Source organism: Marmota marmota, unplaced genomic scaffold (assembly GCF_001458135.2).
Source record: "Marmota marmota marmota unplaced genomic scaffold, marMar, whole genome shotgun sequence".
Lineage (NCBI taxonomy): Eukaryota > Metazoa > Chordata > Mammalia > Rodentia > Sciuridae > Marmota > Marmota marmota.
This window is the reverse complement of record NW_026000019.1, coordinates 22,649,159-22,670,584: the sequence shown is the minus strand read 5'-3', so window position 1 is coordinate 22,670,584 and position 21,426 is coordinate 22,649,159. Positions and strand designations below refer to the sequence as shown.

At 51.6% G+C, this 21,426-nt stretch overlaps 1 protein-coding gene across 5 annotated transcripts in view; it reads right to left on the bottom strand.

Annotated features, from left to right (window-relative positions):
• Positions 1 to 8,549: 8,549 nt before the first annotated feature.
• Adcy10 (adenylate cyclase 10) overlaps positions 8,550 to 21,426 on the bottom strand; it is a 56,649-nt gene continuing 43,772 nt past the window's right edge. For 3 of the 5 annotated variants that reach the window (XM_048810081.1, XM_048810082.1, XM_048810080.1), the window contains 8 exons: positions 20,907 to 21,063; positions 19,729 to 19,933; positions 19,554 to 19,650; positions 18,647 to 18,762; positions 17,730 to 17,847; positions 15,507 to 15,702; positions 9,930 to 10,118; positions 8,562 to 9,022 (listed from right to left, as the gene is read on the bottom strand). In XM_048810081.1, coding sequence (XP_048666038.1) covers positions 8,861 to 9,022; positions 9,930 to 10,118; positions 15,507 to 15,702; positions 17,730 to 17,847; positions 18,647 to 18,762; positions 19,554 to 19,650; positions 19,729 to 19,933; positions 20,907 to 21,063 — 1,240 coding nt within the window. In that variant the 3' untranslated portion in view covers positions 8,562 to 8,860. Of the gene's footprint in view, positions 9,023 to 9,929; positions 10,119 to 15,506; positions 15,703 to 17,729; positions 17,848 to 18,646; positions 18,763 to 19,553; positions 19,651 to 19,728; positions 19,934 to 20,906; positions 21,064 to 21,426 lie in introns of all 5 variants that reach the window. The other 2 variants (XM_015491881.2, XM_048810079.1) reach the window with 2 other exon arrangements.

Sequence of the window (21,426 nt, the reverse complement as noted above, 5' to 3'; positions counted from 1 at the left end):
GACGTGGTGGTGCCCTCCTGTAATCTCGGCAACACAGGAAGCTGAGGCAGGAGGATGGCAAGTTCAAGACCGGCCCCAGCAACTTAGCAAGACCCTGTCTAAATTAATAGATGAAAAGGGCTGGGATGTGGTTAAGTGCCCCTGGTTCAATCCCAAAAGAAAGTGGTCTTCTAGGCCAGGGATCCCAAGTACAAGTCACTATTAAAGCACTCAAGTTTTCTGGTGCTCTGTTAATTCCATAGATTGCCAAGGGTCCGTGAGGAGCCCCGGCCGCATAGCTTTACACTCTTGAGTGGGAGAGAGTATTGGCAGGAACATCCCAAGGTGACCCTCACAGGCCCAGGAGTAGAACGAGAGGGATGCTGTGCTTCCCTGGGCACGGGAGGCCACCAGTAACGGGACTCCTCCTGCCAGCTCTGGTTTCCAGACTGCACAGAGACACAGACATGCTGGCCAAGGACACCGGTGCTCAGCAGCCATTTCACCCCTACACCCTTTATTGTGTGTCTTCAACCACACGGACGTTTTCTAACAACTAAGATCTTGCCATACTTAACAAAGCATTTGGGGTGGTGCAGAGATTAAACCCCAGCGGCTCTGCCTGGAGCTAACCCTCTTTTTTTGATACAGATGGTCTCCCTAGATTGCTGAGGCTGGCCTCCAACTTGAAATTCTCCTGCCTCACTCATCACCCCCACCCCCCCTCAGTGGCTTGGGATTACAAGAACAAAAGCATTTTTAAAAAAACACATTTAAGGGCTGGGGCTGGGGCTCAGTGGCAGAGCACTTGCCCAGCATGTATGAGGCACTGGGTTCAATCCTTAGCACCACATAAAAACAAATAAATAAAATAAAGGCATTCTGTCCATCTATAACTATAAAAAATTAAAAAAAAAAACACATTTAAAAAAACAAATCTTTGGTTTCTTCTATTGCTCAGTTTGTAGATTCCCTTTGTCTCAGAAATGGTTTCTTTGAGTCAGGACCCAACATATTCTAATGAAGATTTCTTTTTGTTTTAAAACCAAAAGGAGGGCTGGGGATGTGGCTCAAGTGGTAGCGCGCTCGCCTGGCATGCGTGCGGCCCGGGTTCGATCCTCAGCACCACATACAAAACAAAGATGTTGTATCCGCCAATAACTAAAAAATAAATATTAAAATTCTCTCTCTCTCCTCTCTCACTCTCTCTTAAAAAAAATAAATAAATAAAACCAAAAGGAGCACACACAAGGCCAGATTGACCCCGCACCCCAATGTTCTAATAACAAGAGAAAACCCCACGTGCGGTGCAGGCTGCCTTTCCCAGCCTTGGGCCGGAAGTTTCTGGAAAGGACAGGGCCCCGTGTTGTTCACACCTGCATGTCTTTCCTTAGAAGCCGTTTCTGAGCCTTGGACCTGTGTCAGTTGTTGCTGCGGTGCCATGATGGCCGTTGGTCCTGATGTACTATAAAAATGAAAGCCAGACCTAAGCACTCTGCAGCCCGGGCCTGCCCTCCGCCCTCCTCACATCCCCCCCAGAGCCCTGGGCCTGGCTGCGGGGCCACAGCTGAAGGCTGGGCTGTGGGAGGCCTGGCTGTTTACAGGGGAGGAAACCGCGGCCTCTGGGCTCAAAGGAGTCCCCGGGGAGCGCTGCTTCCGCACTTCCTCCCGAAGGAGGATGGGGGCTGTTTGTGGCCGCAGTCCTCAGGCCGTCCTCAGCCCAGGCTGGGAGTTTCAGTCTCCATTTCTCTGGCCTTGAATCTTCCCGACCACAGGGAAGGGCTGTTTCCTGTGGCTGGTCTCCCTACCTCTGGGAAGAGGAAATCTGGCAGGTTTAACATTCTCATGTTTGCTTTTGAGTCTGGCCCCAGAGACATCCTGCTGTGTGACGGACACATCTGTAGTTGCTTCGCCTGGGGGGGGGGGGACATTAGTAATTTCAGGTGCCCACCTGAACCACAGCGGGAGTGTGAGGTGGGCAAAGGTGCTGGGGTCAACCCATCAGACTCCAAGAGACTGAAGTTCAAATCTAGACCATGTTACCCGTTCTCTCTCTGCCTTTGAATAGAAATTTTTTATGGCGAAGGTTTTTTTTTTAACCAAATAAAAGAAGCAAAATTTGCACTTAAATTTCAGGGCCTCTCTTAGAACGTACAGTAAGCCCGGAGGAATGCAGAGCCCTTCAGGACCTGCCCTCCTTGCTGGCGCAGCAGAGCGCCAGGGCTGGTGTGTAATGGACTGATGGCCGGCCAGCCACTGCGCGCTGGCTGGTGTGCTGGACTCGCCGTGTTGGTGAGAGGCGCGGCCTGGGCAGCCCGACTGTGTTCTCTGGAGGCCATTCTCTCCTGGGCCATGCCGGCCTTGTCCTGCTGTAGAGAAGTCCTGGCTGAAACGTCGGGGTTGTGTCTGGCATCTTAAGCTCAATGCAGATATGTACAGACCCACACCGTCCTATGTGGTGGCCCAGGTCAGGTGCCATTTAAGTTTAGATTAAATTTAAAATGCAGGTCCTCCGTCACTCTGACCATGGAGCTTGGTGGTTCCATGTTATGGGGGCTGTCACGTTGATCAGAAATAGAACGTTTCCTTCCCGTGAAGTTCTGTTGAACGCACTGCTACCAACCACGTAGGAACCAGTGACCTTCAGATGTGTGTCAGTGTGCCAGGTTAGGTGAGGATGGTGGGAACGTGAGTGTGAGGGGATAATTCTGTAAACTGGGCCCACTGTGTAACCCCCACATGCTTTCTTTTCCAAGAAGCAATTTACCTGCAGCCCTGCCTGGCCTGAGTGGACAGGACGTGTCACATTCCTCAGCCAGCCACCTGTTATCTGCAGGAGAAATGCAGGCCAGAGATAATGTCAATGGGAGGAACCCAAGAGACTTTTGTGACCCGATCCTGAATCTCTGGGAGATAAGGATAGTTCCTCCTAACCACAAAATCAGTAAGAATTTATGGGTAAGAAACCAATTAGAACCAGTCAGCATGAGCCAAACAAAGTGACCTAAAATTGTCAAGGCAGTGGGGACTTGAAAATCTGATGTCATCTTGCTGTCAATCAAAAGTAAAGAGGTGAGCCTGAGTGGGACTCTCTGGAAACCTCTCTTGGATCCCCAACAAAACAGGAGTGCAGGACAGGTGCATTGTCCCTCACCTCTCCCTTGAGAGTGTCCCCTTTCCCTTTCCCTCTCCCTTCCATGAACTACTGAACTAAGCCTATTACTCTGAGCAACGTCTGGAATCTTTCCGACTTGGTTACAAGAGTTGATAGCTCCAGTTATCCTGCTTTCCCACGTGTTCAAGTGCAAGCGGATAAAGCAGGGCTTATTTAAAAAGGGGTAACGTGGGCTTCTCCCGGAGGGAGCAGGGGCCATAGCTATCCCGGTCTCCCAGGAAGTGACAGCGTCCGCCTCTCTATGTGCCACAGGCTTCCTTTGTTCCCCTGGTCTTCCCCGTCTCTCTCCTTCCTGCTAGTGACTGGGCCAGGAGACGCTCGGAGGGAGGGCCCCAAGGTGAGAAGAGAGGGGCTGGAGGGGCCTGGTGGAGTGACCTGGGCCGGAAGGGGCCCAGGGTGCACTAACTTTTATAACTCCCTGGAGGGAGGGACGATCTCTGGGACAGGTCACCGTAGCCCCAGGTAGGAGCAGGGTGGAGGAAGGGCTCTGAAGAAATCAACATTTCAATCCCTCCAACTTCCCAGACCCAAATTGGCCTCCATTCTCTCCATGGACCCTGTCTGTCTGTCCTGACGACCTGTCTTTAATTCTGTCTCCTGAATCGGGTTTGAAGAGGGGTCTTTGCATTGCCTCATTTTCTCGGAAGGCCCCAGCTCTGTGACACCCACACCCTCTCTTCCTGTTGGAATGGACACCTGGTGGGCAGGGTGGTGCCTGGGGGCTGCCACTTTCTGCCACGTCTCCTTACTCACTCCGGCTCACTCCAAGTGCTCGCAGCCTCAGGTCCCAGGCGTGGCCCAGGGCTGCCTGCGCTTGCCACAGGCCTTCGGAGCTGCACCCCTTGCCAGGGAGACAAGCATGAGCACCCCCCTGCCCTGGTGAGCTCGGAGCTCGTCCTAAGCCACAGCAGGGTCAGTCAGCAACCCAGGAGGAGCTCTGAGGCAGAGGCATTTGAAAGCACTGCTCCTGGTGGAGGGTGCCCAGGCTCCTCAGGCATCAGACCTGAGGCGAGCTCTGCCTTAAAAGCCTTACATTCCAGGCACAGAAATGGGATTCCATCTTGAGGGCAGGTGGGATTTTTAGTAGTATAAGGAAGGGTCTTTGTCTTTTAGCAAGCTCATCTTGCCAACCGTAGGCAGACGGCGGCGTCCGAAGTTCAGAGTGAATGCTTATGTGGCCTTGCAGTTTAGCCCGACACAAGGAACTGGACATTGACCAGCAGGAGGGCAGGAGGGACAGAGATGATGGGAGGGTGTGAGGGAGGTGAGCACCATGTTCAAGAACAGTGGCAGAAGGTAAGGAGCAGCCGGGGGCTGAAGAGTCAGGAGCAGGATGGGTACCTGAGCAGACCCAGGCAAGGGGGTCAGGAGTGCAGACCTGGGTGCTGACAAGGCCTGGTGGGGGGGGGGAAGGGCAGACACACTGTCCCTTTAGCAGCATGGCACCACACAAAGGCTGGCCAAGGGTCAGTCCTTACCTGGCCTCTGTGTGTTCATTTTGACACCTCCTTGAAGAGCCATCCCATCTCAGTTTGTTCTGTCAATGCCCTTGTCTCTCTCTAGGGCACTTCCTGGTTGCAGGTCACCCTAATTTCAGGCTCACATCATTACCTCCCTGCCTCCATCTTGCCCAGCCCACTTCTAATCCATTCTCCATAAGTAAAGGTGGCTTGGGGCGGGGCTCAGTGGTACGGAACCTGCTCCCAGGGCGGAAGGCTCTGGGTTCAGTTCCCAGCACCAAGAGGAGTGGTGGTCTTTCCAAGGCTAATGTGTGCATGCACCTCCTCAGGAGAGTCATTCGGTGACTGCTCCCGCGGGCGGCCTGTGCCCTGAGCCCCCAACCCCCAAGAGAAGGCTGGAGTTGCCCGTCCCACGGCGTCACACACCCTCGTGCTCAGCGGGCTTCTCCACACCCAGACCCAGTGGGCACACCCTCAGAACTTCCCTGCATCACCCCACAGCCACCTGTGAGTGTCCCTGCCAATATGCTGTTATTGTCCCCATTTTACAAACAAGGGAGCAGATGGGAAGGGGCTTTGTCCAAGGACACACAGCTTGCAACTGGATCCAACCCATCGAGCTGGGGTCCAAAACCCACCTGCCTACCATGCAGCCTCTTTTCCACTTGTCCTTGTGACCTGGGCAAAGCCTGGCTAGTTCACCTGAGGGCAAGTAACTGTGGGTCCCTGTGAGGGACCAGATGGTCTATTTGCTCAGTAAGTACTAAGTTCATTCTCCTGAAGCTGCCTGAAGAGTTAGCTTGAAACGATCAAATGGAAATGTGGCTACACTCATTGATTGACATGTGCTTTCTGAGCTCTGGCAATATGTCCAGGCACTGGGCTCAGGGCTGGAGACAGAATGGGGATTGGACCTCTGTCTCTGCCCTCCAGGAGCCCACAGGTGTGACAAGTGTTCAGAGGCTCCTAAAAAATGACACAAAACAAAACCCAGAGCATCGCTTCTCTGATTGCCCTGGGCCCGAAGCCCTCGTGGATTATCTGTATCTTCCTTCTCCTAAAAGTAGCTGCCTGGTGCTCCTGAGACGCACCCTGGGGTGCTGCAGCGTGCCAGGAGCTAAGAAGGCACTTGCCCAGGAACCGGAGAGGTCCCCGGGGCTGCAGCCATCTCAGAGCCAGTGCTGCCATCTGCTGTCCACACAGAAGATGCGCCACGCCCATCCCGGGGGCAGGCCATTGGCTTCCTTCAGAGATGAGCCCTGAGCAGGGTCCGTCAGGACCAGAAACCAAGCTTGGGTTCCTGAGAAAATGGAGGCACGTGGACTCGGACATGTGGAAGGTGCAGGCTCCAGACTACCATCCAGTTTCTTCCCACCTCCGCCTGTCTCACTTGCCTTCCTTAAAAAAGGAATGTTAACTGACACAATGTAACTGTAGATCTTTATGGGCTCTCGGTGATATTCCAGTTCATGTGTACAATGTGTAATGATCACGGCAAGTGACAGGTCTCTCCCCTCAGACATTTGTCATTTCTTTGTGTAGATAACATTCAAAGTCCTCTCCACTGGTCATTTTGAACTATTCAATTAATTGTTGGCAGCTGGCTTACACCTGGGTCCCTGTACCTGTCAATCATCCTCTCTCTCACCCCCCCGCACCCCCCCCCCAGGCTCTGGTCACCACTGTACCACTCTCTACCTCTAGGAGATCAATTTTCTTACCTCCCACATGTGAGAACATGCAGTATTTGCCTTTCGGTGCCTAAGTTATTCACTCAGTGTCCTCCAGTTCAGTCTGTGTTGCTTCAAATGGCAGAACTTCCTTCTGCTTTGTGGCTGAATGATGAGCCATTGGGTGTTCACACTTCATTTTCTTTATCCTTCCATGCGTCTGTGGAGACCTTGGTTGACTCCATGTCTTGGCTGTCACATTTGTGGTCAGTCCTCAGGGAATTACACCACTGTGCCTCCAACGAGGACTGCCTGTCCCTGTCTGTCTTCTCCAGGCTTGCCCATCTTGGCTTTGTCTTGGTCAGAAGCAAATAGAATGTGAAGGAAGCGTTTGAAGTCCCGAGGGCAAGTGTCGGCTGGACGGGCACCCCCAGCACGGGGTGTGCTCCTGGAAGACTCGGTCTCCTGGGATGCTGGTCACTCTGGTGGGTGCCTGACACGTGCTCTTCCTCCAGCAGCAGGGCCAGTGCTGGGGTGGGAGGAGGGCGCACTTCCAGGGCAGAGCAGCCATGCACGATGGACTTGCCTCTGTCTCCCAGGGCACAAGGGAAGCCACGTCGAGCCTGCTGTCCTCTGGGCAAGCGCTGTCAAGAGCTTGACGTCCCCTCTCGTGCCTCCACCCACCCCCAGCAGCAGAGGGCACTATAGGAAGAATGCCTTCGCTTTGCCCAGGAACAAATGGCAAATGGGAGACTCAAGGGACAAATGGACATCCTCAGATGACATGGTCCACCCCAGTTGGGCCAGGCTGCCCTAGCCCACAGGGAGTAAGCAAAAGGAAGACTTCCTCTCATTTATCCCACAGATCACCTCCTACAAGTGGTCAGTGGAGACCTTAACCAAGCCCAGCCTCTAAAAAACATAGGTAAGTAGTGGACCCAGAAAGCGGGCAGGGACCAAAGAAAGACCTTTCCTTGCTTCCAAGGATGCCCGGAAGGTGGAGGAGTGCACATCTTGAGGCCAGGGGAGGTGCTATGTGAACAGACTGGAGAGTGGGCTGGGCCAACGGCGTGGGTCTCCCACGCCACGGGAAGTCCTTGGGTCTTTGACTGTTTATTCAGTGTCCTGGCCTTGGCTTTTTATGACCATGTCACAGAGGTGGCCTGGCTTCAAGCACTGCAGCAGCGTCCTAAACACCTGGGTCTGTGTGTGCCCCGTTTCCCCCATGGTCCGGGTAGACAGAACGTTGGAACAGCATGGAACGGGCTGAGCGACATCTGTCGGTCTTCCCTGTGGCCCTCAGAGTTGGCAGAGGTCAGGAATCGTCTCTGTTGCCTTTGTATCTCGACCTCCAACACTACTCGGTGCTCGGCGTGGGGTGCTTACTTGGCTGAGCGAATGAGAGAAAGCAGGGGAGGAACAGCCTATAAACTGCTGGAGGCACTGACAAAGGAGATGCCTTGACTGGCGTTGGGGACAGCGTGCAGCTTCAGGACCACAGCTCGGTGACACTGATCGCGTCTACTCATCACGCTCCTCGGTGCTTTTCGCCCCCTGCCTTGCTGACACTCACAGCCAGGCATGGGGAGGGGGAAGCGTGAGGAGCGCGTGGGATCGGGGTGTGCTGGTGGCAGGGCTCCCTTCCCAGCCCCGAGCTCTGATTGCCCAGCCCTCGCTCCCCAGCAGCCAGGCCTGCAGCCTCTGTGGCTGACCTTAGGGCTCCAGGGGACTCAGCTGTGCTGCCCAGAGGACAAGCACACAGCCGTGCCTCGGCATCTGGGAAATAGAGATGAATGCTACTGTTTCTCAATTAAAACACCCAACACAACACCCGCACACACAACTTTGAGCATATAAAAATGCTCCAAATTATTAATAATCAAAATTACTACTATTGCAATTTTTTAAGTTTTTTTTTTTTGAGAGAGAGAATTTTAATACTTATTTTTTAGTTTTTGGCAGACACAACATCTTTGTTTGTATGTGGTGCTGAGGATCAAACCCAGGCCGCACACATGCCAGGCGAGCGCGCTACCGCTTGAGCCACATCCCCAGCCGCTACTATTGCAATTTTTAAAAGCTAATTTCCCACTTGTTGACGCACATGGCTAGAGGGGCTGGCACACCCGCCTGGCTTTGGAAGCTGTAGTCAGGTGATGCAAAAGTGTGTCTTTTCCAATCTTGTCCTTAGAGACCACGATGAAAGTTTGTCATTTACAATTTCGTGTTACCTTAAAAAGATTTAACACTGGACATTTTAAAATAAACATTTTGAGTTTAATACATTAATTAAAAACATGTCTGTCACAACTCGGGATGCCACCGCTTTGGTGCTGACGTTTTCCCATATGATACAACCAACCCCGGGCTGGAAAACACAGGCTGCAAAGCTCAGGGGAGGTGGAGGTGCGTGGGTGGGTGGAGTTAGGAGAGCGAGCAGGACCCTGCAGCCCCTCTCGACCCTCTGGAAAGAAGAAACCAACATGGGAGCGGGAGCGTGCAGGAGGCGGGCTGCAGAGGAAGACGGGCGAGGAGTCGGGGGCGGTTCTTGCCACCGCCTGCCTCCTCCTGGAGTGTCAGAAAGGGTTGTCCAGGATATTGACCCTCATCAGGAATTTGTTCTTTTGAACATCATGGATGTTTACCTTGCCCGATAGGATCTTCTCCCAGGAGGGGAGGCTCAGCACCGTTTGAAGCCACTGGTCCTCCAAGCTCTCCAAGGTGGAGTACCACCACTCCTGAGGGCACAGAGAATGGTGGGTTGGTGTTCTTGACCCGTGTGAGCGTGGTGCGTCCGATCCCAGGATGCTAAGGCCCTCCAACTTTCCAAGTCGCTCGACAAGCCGACCTGTGGCCCACAGCAGCCCTGTGACATGGCCTTCTCTCTCTCTCTCTCTCTCCACACACACACACACACACACACACACACACACACACACAATTCATTCCCCTACCCAACAATACCAAATTTAAGGCGAGGTACTAACTAGGTTTTTGCTTTGGAACAAAGCAACATGCAACATTCACAAGTCGGGAAACAAATGTAACGCAGAGTGGAAGAGGGAAGGAAGACAGGGTGGAGCCATGCTAGCAGGATTTGCGTGAGGGAGAGTCCACAGGGACATAAGGGGGAAAGGAGGTCACAAGCCTGACCCATGGACATTCAGCCCCTTTGTGTGGGATCCCAGACAGGCTGCGATGGCCACAGGGGTGGAAGGGCAGTAGGGCCCAATCCCTATGTTGGAACTTCACCCCAGGTGATGGCGTTGGGGAGCAGGGTCCTTGGGAGGGATGAGGCCCATGAAGGCCCTGCCCTCCTGGATGGAATTAGAACCCTTAGACAGGGCAGGAGGGAACCAAGCTTCCCCCCTGCACAGCTACCATGTGAGGATGCAGCCAACGGCACCGTCGGTGAAGAACAGGCCTGGCAGACACCAGATCCGGCACCTTGATCTTGGACCTGCAGCTCCCAGACCATGAGCAGTAAATTCCTATTGTCTTAAGCCGTGCAGGCTGCAGTGTTGTCTCAGCAGCCCGAGCGGACCAAGACGGGGGCCTCCCATGCCGGGGAGAGCCTGACTGGGAAGCTGTCCTGTGGGGCTTCCTGAGAGCAGCCCCCTGCAGCCCGTGAGCCGGGGTCCACACCTTGCTCATGTTCAGCCAGCATTTCTCCAGCATGTTCCCCTGTGTTTCCGAGAGCCTCAAGGCTGTGTTCAGGAACAGGTCGCAGTTCTGCCCATCTCCCATCAGAATGCAGACGTAGGCCATCAGGTGGTAGAGTCGCGGGTAGAAGACTGGGCCAGTAGTGTTCTGAGCCACAAGACTCTCCAGGTTCTAAAGGAAAACAACAGAATGGTACAACCAGAGTCCGAAACAGCTCACTGACCACAAAGTCATTTCCTCCACAGATGGTTTGGGAACATTTTAAATATATGAGCAATCGAGGGAAAAAGTGTGTTACAGAGACGTACCTACTAAGTATGGTAGATAGAATGGTAACATGAGGGAGAGGGGCCGCCAGGGCCCACCCCAGACCACGGTGGCCTGCCAATAGTTTTCTGCAACTAGTTTTTTTTCTTTTGGTAGTACTAGAGATTGAACCTATGGCCTCACTCGTGCTAGGCAAGTGCTCTACCCTTGAGCCACATCCCCAGTCTGCGACTACTTTGAAAACAAAACATCTTACTCTCATTATCAAAGCAGCACAAGTGAATGATTGAAAATTTAGGAGGAAAGATGGCTAGTTCTGCACGTAAGGAGCTTGGAAATCACCACGTGGTAAACGAGTCGAGATCTGAACAGACCAAAACCTGCCCAGCTCTTCTCAGATCTGTAGGAGGGGCGAGACACAGGACACACAGCCACCCGCAAGACTGCAGACCGACAGGCGCACACAGGGCCTCCAGGGCAAGCTGCTGTGGAAACAGTGCCAGGGTAAGGGACCTGCACTGCACCGGAGGAGTTCAGAGACTCATCAGGGGCATCTGGGGGTTAAAACTCCAGGCAGAAGAGGTGGAGCAGGAAGCGCCAGGGTCTGTCTCCCACTCAGACAGCAGCCGCCTGGCAGTCTGCAGGACTCAACTCTTTCAGAACTCCGGGGTCCTTGGAAGCTTTGCACGAGTCTGGGTTGGATGGTGAGTTGAAGCAAATTTTGGCCGACTTCAGCACTTAGCACAGTAGCAGCTGCCTGTCTCCTGCGCCAGCCCCGCAGCAAGCAGCTGTGACCTGTTCCTGAGTGACCTACATACAACTTGCTGAATCCAAGATGGACAAAAAGGACCCTGCCCCAGATACCTGGGATCTGCACTCTGACCGCTGATTGCTGCTTTTGACACAGAGTGACAGTCCCAGAGGCAAGCAGCTGGCAGGCAGTGCACCTCCTGCCATCGTTAAAGCCCTCCTCTGGCTGCAGGGACACCCAGGGCACTGAAGGGCTGGTGAACCTCCCCTCTCCATTCTTCTCTCTCCCCCGCTTGAGCATTCCAAAGCAGCTGCCTGTATGCAGAGAATTAGAAAGTGACTGTGCACACCCAAGGAAAGGCACAGGCTCAGAAAGACCAGAGAAGAGCTTCCGTGGGCCTTCCTGCTGATCCAGGGCACAGAGACAGCCCAGAACAATGAAAAATAAAAACACATCATTGCTCAGTTTTTATGAGAACAAGGTAAATGCTAACACCGGCAGTTTGACCCTTCATTCCCTGAGGGGCTTGTACCCCCCTGGGCGGTCCCAGATCTACTTTGCTTCCCACCCCCATACTGGGGAGTTAAACGCAGGACCTTGAACACGCTAGGCAAGTGCTCTACCACTGAAGTATATGCCCAGTCCTNGTCCTCTGGGCAGCACAGCTGAGTCCCCTGGAGCCCTAAGGTCAGCCACAGAGGCTGCAGGCCTGGCTGCTGGGGAGGAGAAAGAATCTGATATCCATCAGAGCTACCAAACTGTTATATGAAAATCTGTAATATCAGACACATAGAGTTTAAATCAAAAACAGTTATAAGAGACAAAAGAGGGGGCTGGGGATGTGGCTCAAGCGGTAGCGCGCTCGCCTGGCATGCGTGCGGCCCAGGTTCGATCCTCAGCACCACATACCAACAAAGATGTTGTGTCCGCCAAATACTAAAAAATAAATATTAAAATTCTCTCTCTCTCTCTCTAAAAAAAAAAAAAGAGAGACAAAAGAGGAGTTTGGTCATTAAAAAGATGTTCCAAAAATAAATAAACATCTAGATAGATAGATAAAAGAGGTTCCACACAGCAAGAGGAGGTTTATGCAAACCATCAAAATCACAAAGCAAGAACTGGCAGAGCCGAGGTGAAGACAACCTGGAGGAAGAGTGGGAGAATGTAGGACTCCACTCTGGACAGCAGGGAGAAGAGCCAGAGGAGATCAGTGAGGAAATAGAGGACGTAAGAAACCGGAAAGGCTCAACCACTGTGCACTTAGCGGGCAGAGTTCCAGCTCTGCAGGATGTAGAGTTATGCAGACAGGTGGAGGAGATGGTGCTCCATAGCATTGCTGGATTGCACACTTGGAGTGGGCAGCTTTGTGCTGTGTGCATTTGACCACCATCCAAAAAAAAAAAAAAAAGGGACAATAAATAAATTTGAAAAACTTACATTTTGAGAGTTTCACCTCCAGGAGATTGACCAGGTTCTTGCAGCAAATATGGGGGCGGGGGGGGGGGATTCCCTTCTGCTTCCAGCAGGGAAAGGCAAAAAGGGATCATTTTGAAATATGCCAGTGCTCTCAGGAGGACCTGTGTAAGCAGTCTCGCCCCCAGGGGTTCATCAGAGCAGTGGCCGACTGCCGCACCCCTGTCTCCCCTCGGAGCCGAGAGGAGCGGCGAGGAGCGGCAGCTGCACTGCACTTGTGAGGCTCAGGGTCCGGCTAAGCAGGCTCTCTAAAGATTGAGCCTAGTCATGAGGCCACAGGACAGCTCCCCTCCCAGACACCTTATACCACACCACTGAAGACCTTTGACACTGCTTCCTAGTACCTTGTACATCATGTCCAGCTATCAAGAAAACGTTATACGGAAAAGGAAACCAATTTGAAGAGACAGAGCTAACAACAGAACCAGACATGGCAGGGATATTAGAATTGTCAGTCTAGGAATTTGAAACAACTATGATTAATATGAACTCTGATGGGTAAAATAGATGGCAAGAAAAATAGAGATGGAACTCCTGAGAAAGAACCCAAAACAAGTGCTAGAGATTAATAAAAAAGAAAATAAATGCAGAATGCCTTTGATGGGTTCATTAGTAGACTAGGAACAACGGAGGAGAGAATCTCTGAGTTTGCAGGAATTCCAATAGAAACCTCCAAAACAGAACAGAGAATAAGGACTGAGGAACACAGAGCAGAATGTCCAGGACTGTGGGAGAGCAGAATGTGTCTTGTAGGGCAGACCCCAAATGGCTGTAGGTAGGCTCCTCCGTCAAAGCCTCCAGCAGGCTGCTTGTAGTATGCTGCCAAGGTCATGAACACCTTGATTCAGCAGAGGCACTCAAGGTCATACACAGGGCTTGTGAGGTAGGCCCACTTACGCAACCTGTGGACAGTGGCCTTCTTTGTCTGGCCTGCACCAAAAATAATAGCCTATGGAAATGGCCCAGGGAGTTGGCTAAATGGAATTGGCTGGGACTCAGTAAGTCTGGGGCTGCCACCACTGAATAAGAGTCTGCTCTCCAGGATCCAGACTCTGCCCCCCAGGGTCTGAGCCTCCACCCAGCACTGGGCCCCGTCCTGGCCCCGGGCTTCCATCCCCACTCCCTCCCTGAATCCAAAAGCCACCGTCTTCTTAGTGTTTTAGGCCTTTGTGGTGATCCCAGCACCGTCTGCTTGTTTTGGGCCTTGCCTGTCTTTTGTAAGAATGGGTTTTATCACTTTACTATTGATGGACCTTCATTTAATCACCTGCTCATTTTTCTGTCTGGGTTCTCACATATTGATCAGGTTGACCACAAGTGAGGGGCACTTTCATCAGTACTCAATTCATCTCTAAAAGTGACAATGACACTTGACTCATGCACCTGACATTTGGGGAAAAGAGAAACTTGGAATAAATTAAATCCAGTGTAAGATGGCCAAGAATATTTTTTTCTGAATGACCTGGAGTTAAGTACATCTCAGATTCCTCCTGAGTATCTTCTTAAGTAAGAGATATTCACTCTCTCCAGTGACATTTTTTATAACCAAGCGATTTCCCTATCCCGAGAGTCAGCTCATGTTGCACAGATCTGAGCTGCAGACCCCTGTTCTGTGTCATGTCACCTTCAAGTGGGCAAAGTCTGAACATCCACCTGTTCGGAGGCAGTGACTTGGTAAGCTGGGAAGAGACCCTGAGGTGTTTGTGGGGGGAACGGTAATGAGCCCTCCCCGGGGCCATGTATCACTCTCTACTCTCTTTTTTTTTGAACCCAGGGCCTTTTGCACACAAGCCAAGCACTCCACCAACTGAGCTACGTCCCCAGCCCCAAGCTCTCTTCTCATAAAGCAGGAGTGACAACGTTCAGAGCTCAGTGAGCTGCCCTGTTCCGTGGGCCCAGCTGCCTTGTTCAGGTTTTATCATTCAGCTTGTCTAAAGTGGGCCTGTGTCTTCATGGCCTGAAAGACTTGGAAACAGACTCTTGGTTTCTACAGATGAGAACGCAGCTGGGCCCCTACCTCAGTTCTAGCCGCATAAGACCCTCAGCAGAGATCCCAGCCAGGCCCTCCCAGACCTCCAGCCTGCCTAACTATGAAACAGGAAGCGGGTGCTGTTGGTTTGTTTTGTTTAGGGTGCTGGGGATTGAATCGAGGCGCGCACACGCCAAGCCCATGCTCCCTGCTCGACCCTGGGTGCTGGTTCTGGCTATTAAATTTGTCACACAACAATAAAAACACATCAGTGCTCAGTTTTTATGAGAACAAGGTAAATGCTAACACCGGCAGTTTGACCCTTCATTCCCTGAGGGGCTTGTACCCCCCTGGGCGGTCCCAGATCTACTTTGCTTCCCACCCCCATACTGGGGAGTTAAACTCAGGACCTTGAACACGCTAGGCAAGTGCTCTACCACTGAAGTATATGCCCAGTCCTTTGAAATTTTTGTTTTTATTTTTTTAAGACAGTGTCTTGCTAAGTTGCTAAGGCTGGCCTCAAACTTGCAATTCTCCTGCCTCAGCCTCCTAAATTGCTGGGATTACATGCATATGCCTCCACACCCAGCTTAATTTGCTCATTCTTTTACTCTGGTACTTAGTTTAGTTCTTAATACATATCAGTTGAATATTTGAAATTGTCATGTTCAAAGACTCATCTACCAGGTTGCTTATCAGAACAATAGCAATAAAATATTGTAGAAAAGTTCATCCAAGAAAATTTGGGCTATATAATATAATAATATAATAATAATATTAGATAAACACTATGCTTTGTTTTAATTTAATGACAGGAAATTATTCATAATATGTTTAATAGCAAATCACAACAAATGGAAACGTGTACGCACACACATCAAAGAACTTGAAAGGTGATATCTCAGTGCATAAAAGCAATCATCGCTGAGTAGTAGGGATACAAGCAGCTCATACTTTCTTCTTTCTGGTGTTTAGGAAGATTGCCTTCAAAAATGTCTATCATAAATAAACGTCTAATGTAAATTCTGCAGTCAGAAATTGGCTGGCCCAGTAAGTAGGCGGCCATGCAGTGGAGGAGGGACAGGGCCCCGGGCCTCACCTTGAGCAGCTCCACCCCACGGTCCTGGGCATTCTCCAGCTGTTGTTCAATTTGGTTCTGCAGATAGAGAACTTGCCCCTCCAGGTACCTGGCAATTCCTTCATAGTAAAGAACTGTGGGGGTTCTCCTTGACACCAGGGGTTTGGCTCTGCTGGAAAACGTGTGGAATTCATCCCAATCCTGAAGCCTGGCGTACCTGCACACCACAGGGAAGTAAGACAATCAGAGCCACCCCTGGGGACAGGGAGCTCGCATCCTGTCCACTGCTTCTGGGTGCAGTTTCCAGCCCTGGGGCTCTGGGGGCCTCCTGCCTGAAAACACAGGAGGCTGTGGGCCACGAAGCCCCGAGAACTCGGAATTCACTGATGGTTTGAAATGAATCAGATCCTTAGGAGCACCCAGGTAATGTTAGCCACCATCTTTCTTTAGAGTCTAAAAAAATGAGACATATCAGACACTTGGAGTTATAAATTCTGGGCTTGAAGAAACTGCTCCAGTTTTTCCAAAGAGAGATGCAGGGGCCAGCACTCCTGAGTGGTGTAAGCAGACTGGTGAACTCAGTTCCACCTGGGCTCCCCTTTTAAATGTGAATTCTCAGGTCCCCAGATTCTACTAAATAGACAGGTGGGGCCAGGTGATTTTTTTTTTTTTTTGAGGCAGCATTTTGACATGTTGCTGAGGTTGGCATAGGTGTGTACCACCATGCTCACCTTTTCCAGGTGACTCTTATGCCCACTAAATGTGAGACGCATTGGCCTAGGACACAACTGTTGAAAAACTCTCCAGTCAAAACAGAAAAAATTAGAATGACATTTGGACTATTATTGAACTTCAACCCACATGGCAAGTGAATTTGACTTTGAACATTAATTGCCAAGGGTAATTAATTTGGAGATTTTTGAGTTCTCCCAAGTAATTTTATAATAAGAAGGCATTTCGATTCAAATTTGAAGCTGCTCTGATTTGTGACGTTTTATATAAGAATGTCTCCATATTGTCACTGACTCTCATCTCAAGACCTCTAGTGGACAATGTGGCTGCATGTAGTTGAAGGTGGGTGGGAAATAGACTGGAAGGACTTTGAGCTGAGGGGTGGCTGTGGAATTTAAGGAACGTTTGGCTGTGACCCATCTTGGAGGCTTGCTGTCCATCAGGCACAGGTGTGGCCATCGCTGGAGGCTTGCTTGGTCAAAGGCTTAGCAAGCTGATGGGACTGAGCCTAGGGTCCTGGGGAGTGGGCTACCAGAGAGTCTTGTTTCCTCCCGTCTCCTTCCACGTGAGGGCCTCCACAGGTGAAGCCCCAGGTTACGCCTGCTTCCTCACTCCTCTAGCGAGGAGTGCTGCAGTTGGCTGGTGGTCTGGGGAGAGAACGAGGCAAGTGCACGGGGTTCCCTGTCTCTGTCCTTCGTCTTGAGAGCCAGGGCAGCAGGCCTGCGCATGATGTGCATCTTCTCTGCACAGGGGGAAGAGGCCTGCAGGTCCCAGGACTGCCCGCTGCTGAGGGTGCCATATCCTGCAGTCCCGGCTTCTTAACGTGGTTTCTGTCTGCTCTGATGTGGGTGGGTTCAGGTGGGCAAGCACCACTCATGACTGGTTTGGAGGCTCCACCCTCCTCAGAAGCAGTGTGGCCGCCCCTCCTTCCCCTTGGGGGCCTGGTTCCAAGACCCCTCTCCCCACACACAGGACCTGTGGATGCTCAAGTACCTTACAGCAAATGGCCAGGATTTGCACATAACGTATGCACCCCGTCCTGTCGACTTAAAGTCACCTCCAGAGGACTTAGGAGACCTCACCCAGTGTGATGCATGTAAATATGGTTTTACTGTATCGTTTAGGGGAAAATGATAAGAAAATGTACCTTTTCAGTACAGATGCAATCCCGCCACTACCCCCCAATCCAGGACTCTGTCTGGGTTCAGTTCAATCCACAGACAAGAACCAGGGACACAGAGGCCGTCGGGCCACGCCCTTTCCGGTTTCTCCGGCGAAGTGTGTGTAGCAACTGCTCACAGCAGGACACCTGAGACTGCCACGTCCCTGTCCTTGGTTGAGGTGATGAACTAGACAACCCCTCCCTCCTGTCTCCGGGTGGATACTCTGTGACGCCCTCCAGCCAACTCAGGTGGAAGCTACACAGGCTTTTGCTTTCTTCTGGAAATACTCCCTGGAGCTCTTCCAGGAGACGTTTCCCCTTAGAAACTTAGTGACATCCAAGACACTTACCAGATAGCAACACAGGAGTAAAGTCCCAGGAGGATTCCACTCTGGAACTTGAGAATTCTGTCGTCTTCATTTTGGCATATGAACTCCACACATTCTTCAAACGTTCTATAGATAAAGCCTAAAAGAGAAAGCAGCAGCAGAGCGTGGCGGGCGGGTGGGTGGGGGTGCTCGTCCTGCGGGCCTCAGAGCCCACTGTGGAGACAGTCCTTTCTGATTGCTATGAGCCAGAGGGTCCCGTGGACTTCAAGAACGACAGTCCTACACCCCTGTGTTGCCGAGTCCCTGCTCTCACGGAATGCTATAGGTTCACAACGCAATTCCACAGCCCAGACCAGGCAAGAGCAGAGTCTAAACCAACTTTCCTGGCCTGAGCACAAAGAGGACCTTAGTGTGGCCTCTCCCCAACCTTCCCAGCCAGGCTTCCGGACCGGCAGCAATATGTGCAGCCCTTTCTGAAATGCAACAGCCCCCCCGCTGATCCTGCCGGTGAACTGTGCACCGAGGGCTGCCCACTTGCAGTCAATTCAAGGTCGTCAGGTTCACTAACAGCTGTTGGTGCCTGCCACTCTCATCATTAGCAACCCAGTCCTTTAATCTAAAGCACAAAGTCTCTAAGAATACCCTAGTAAACATGAAGCCCTCCCAGCACACGGTGCATGGCCAGACAGGCCTGTCAGCTCCAGGGTAAACTGAGCTGAGAGTGTAACTGACTCCAGACGGGATTCTCCTTCTTGCTGTTCCTCCACAATCTTGGCACCTGTCAGACCGCTCGTCAGCACAGCCACCAACCTCTCCCTCCCCGTCATATCCATGCAGCCTGAAAACTTGCAGTCTCAAGGCCTCAGCCCTGGTGGCTGCCTCACCACGCAGCACAGGGGCCACACCCACCTTCTCTTCAATTCCAGAGCTGCACTTACCAGAATAGAGCATGATGTCCAAGCAGACAAAATAGAAAAATGCCTTGCTGAAGATGTGCTCTTCCGCCACAGAAAGGTCCCACAGCCACCCCAGCACCTGGATCAGCTGCTTGTATCTGTGGAACAGAGAAGGCAGTAGGATCACCAAGTAGTGGATGGGGAGAAGTGAGCCCTGGTCTAGTCCTGGTCCTGCCCAGTAAAACAAAACCAAACAAACCTTAAACCCAAACTGCCATCTGTTTTGTTTTGTTTTCCAATCTGTTTTTTCATAGATTCTTCTTTTTCATATATACATTTTTTTTATTTATAGGTGGACACAATAACTTTCCTTCTTTATTTTATTTATTTATTTATTTATTTATTTATTTATTTATTTATTTATTTGGGGGTGCTGGGGATCCAACCCAGGGCCTTGTGCATGCAAGGCAAGCACTCTACCAACTGAGCTCTATGCCTAGCCCTACTTATTTATCTTTCTGTGGTGCTGACGATCGAACCCAGGCCTCACACACGCTAGGCGAGTGCTCTACCACTGAGCCTCAGCCCCAGCCTGTTTTTCATAGATCTTGAGACCAGGGTGACCATAGTCAGGCCAAACTGGCCTTCAGTCCTGGTTGCTATTGTCTGGGCATTTTCCTTCCTATGAGACATTTCCCTTTCCCGCCACCTGTCGGGCTTGAAGTCCTGTTTCCAAAATAGGGATGGTCAGTCTCATGAGAGCAACCATGATGCTTATGAATGAATTCTGTTAAACAGAGGTATCCAAAGGCAAAAGAAGGCCACCAGCTGTCCCATCTTACTGGGAACTGGACTCCCCGTCCTGCCCTATGGACCAGGATAAAAATGAGCCCTGAACATTCAGCAATATGACTGACTTTGGAAAATAAATAGGCTTCAAGATAAATACCTGCTTTTCAGGAAGAGCGATTTACAAAGTCTGCAGAGGACCAGATAGTGTTTGTTGGGATTCCGAAGCAGTGACCACAACTTATGGGCTCGAGAGCCTGGGAAGAAAACAATCCCGGTGTGTGTGGGGGGGCATTATTTGTGTCTTCGTTTCCCTCTCACCCACCAGCCCTTACCTAACTCGATGGCCAGGTCCAGGTGGCCCATTATGTATTTGATGTGGGCCAGTCGACCAGCCACAAGGGCCACGATCTCAATGCCCTCGCCCTTCAGCGGGAGGTTCACGATCTGCTCCATGGCCATCAACTCATACTTGAACCACATGCCCTGGCAGCCAGCCAGCTGGTGGTAGAGTGAATAGTCCAGGTAAGCATTAATGATCTGAAATGGCAGCAGGGCAGGGGAGAGGGGAAAGCCTGAGGTGGTCCCCAGACCCAAGCCCAGGCACATCACCTGGCACCTGCCAGTGAACCGAGGGTTATCAAGCCTGGGAATAAAGCTGGTCACCGGCCAAAGCCATGGGTTTCCAGAGATCAAACTGAGTTTCTACACCTATTTGCTGGGGCATCCGAGGCAAGCCCCATGGCCCCTCTTGCCTACGTCCTTTAAACAAAAGGTAAAATGTTTAATTTTTGTGAAACATAAAAGCAATAGCTTATAAATATAAGTAAATGATTGCACAACAGAAAGCCTGAAAATGTCTTTTAAAAGAGAATCATCCGTTAAGCTTCTCCCTTTTGCCCTCATTCTCTGGGTGTATTGTGCACGTTTCCAGAGGTAACCTGTGTGAAGCTGCGCCAGAGTAAAGGCTGAAGCAGGTGTCAGAATCTAGTATTTTCTGTGAAACCAGACATTAAGCTATTTGCCAAGTTTTAATACAATGTCGTTGTATTTTGTTTGTTTGTTTGGGGAAACAGAGTTCTTTTAAAAAATAAAAATGTTGCCAGGTGCAGTGGCGCACCTGAAATCCCAGCAGCTCAGGAGGCTGAGGCAGAAGGACCCCAAGTTCAAAGCCAGCCTTAGCAACTTAGGAGACTGTAAACAACTTAGTGAGATCCCTCTCAAAATAAAAAATAAAATGGGCTGGTTTGTGGCTCAGTGGTAGAGTGTCCCTGGGTTTAATCCCTGGTACCAAAAGAAAGAAAAAAGAAGAATGTTAATATGTGTTTATTACTTTTATTTTAAAGTATTTTTGAATTGTCGCAGTTTTTGTCAACAGATACAACTCATAGAGAAAAGCCACTTGGGATCCTTGATCATTTCTAAGAGTGTGAAGTTGGAGAAGAGCGGGGCGCTCCGGGCCAGAGCGTCTCCAACCCCCTCCTGACTGCAAGCCGCTGGGAAGGCGCCCTACCTGGAAGTCGTTCTGCGTCTCCAGCGCGGAGTTCACCTGCATCACCGCCGCCAGGTGGCCGTAGAACTTGTAGTGGAAAAAGTAGTTGGAGCTGTAGATCCGCCACAGCAGGGAGAAGCAGGCGGTCTGCCGGTAAAGCTGGGCCAGCCTCTTCTTCCTGTGCAGCGGAGGGCGCAGGGCGAGCGCAAGGGGGTGAGGCCGCGGCGCCGAGCAGGCTCCCGCGGGGCCCCGTGGGCAGCCGGGTCTGGGTGGGCGCTCGCTGGTTAAGGGGCATGCACCGTTCATCACGTTTGGGTCTGGAATGACCACCCTTCTAGCAGAGGAAGGAACGACGGACCCCAGCCCTGGACCAGCCACGCAGGCTCCCCGGCTATTGCCTCCACCGCACCCCGCGGCCGGGAGCCAGGGCTCTGCTCCACGGAGCCAAGGACGCTCGGGACACCCTCGGTCCAGCAGTGGGACGCAGAGGGCCAGGGCTGAAACCGGACGGAAGCGGGGGGGGGGGGAAAGGGGCTGGAGG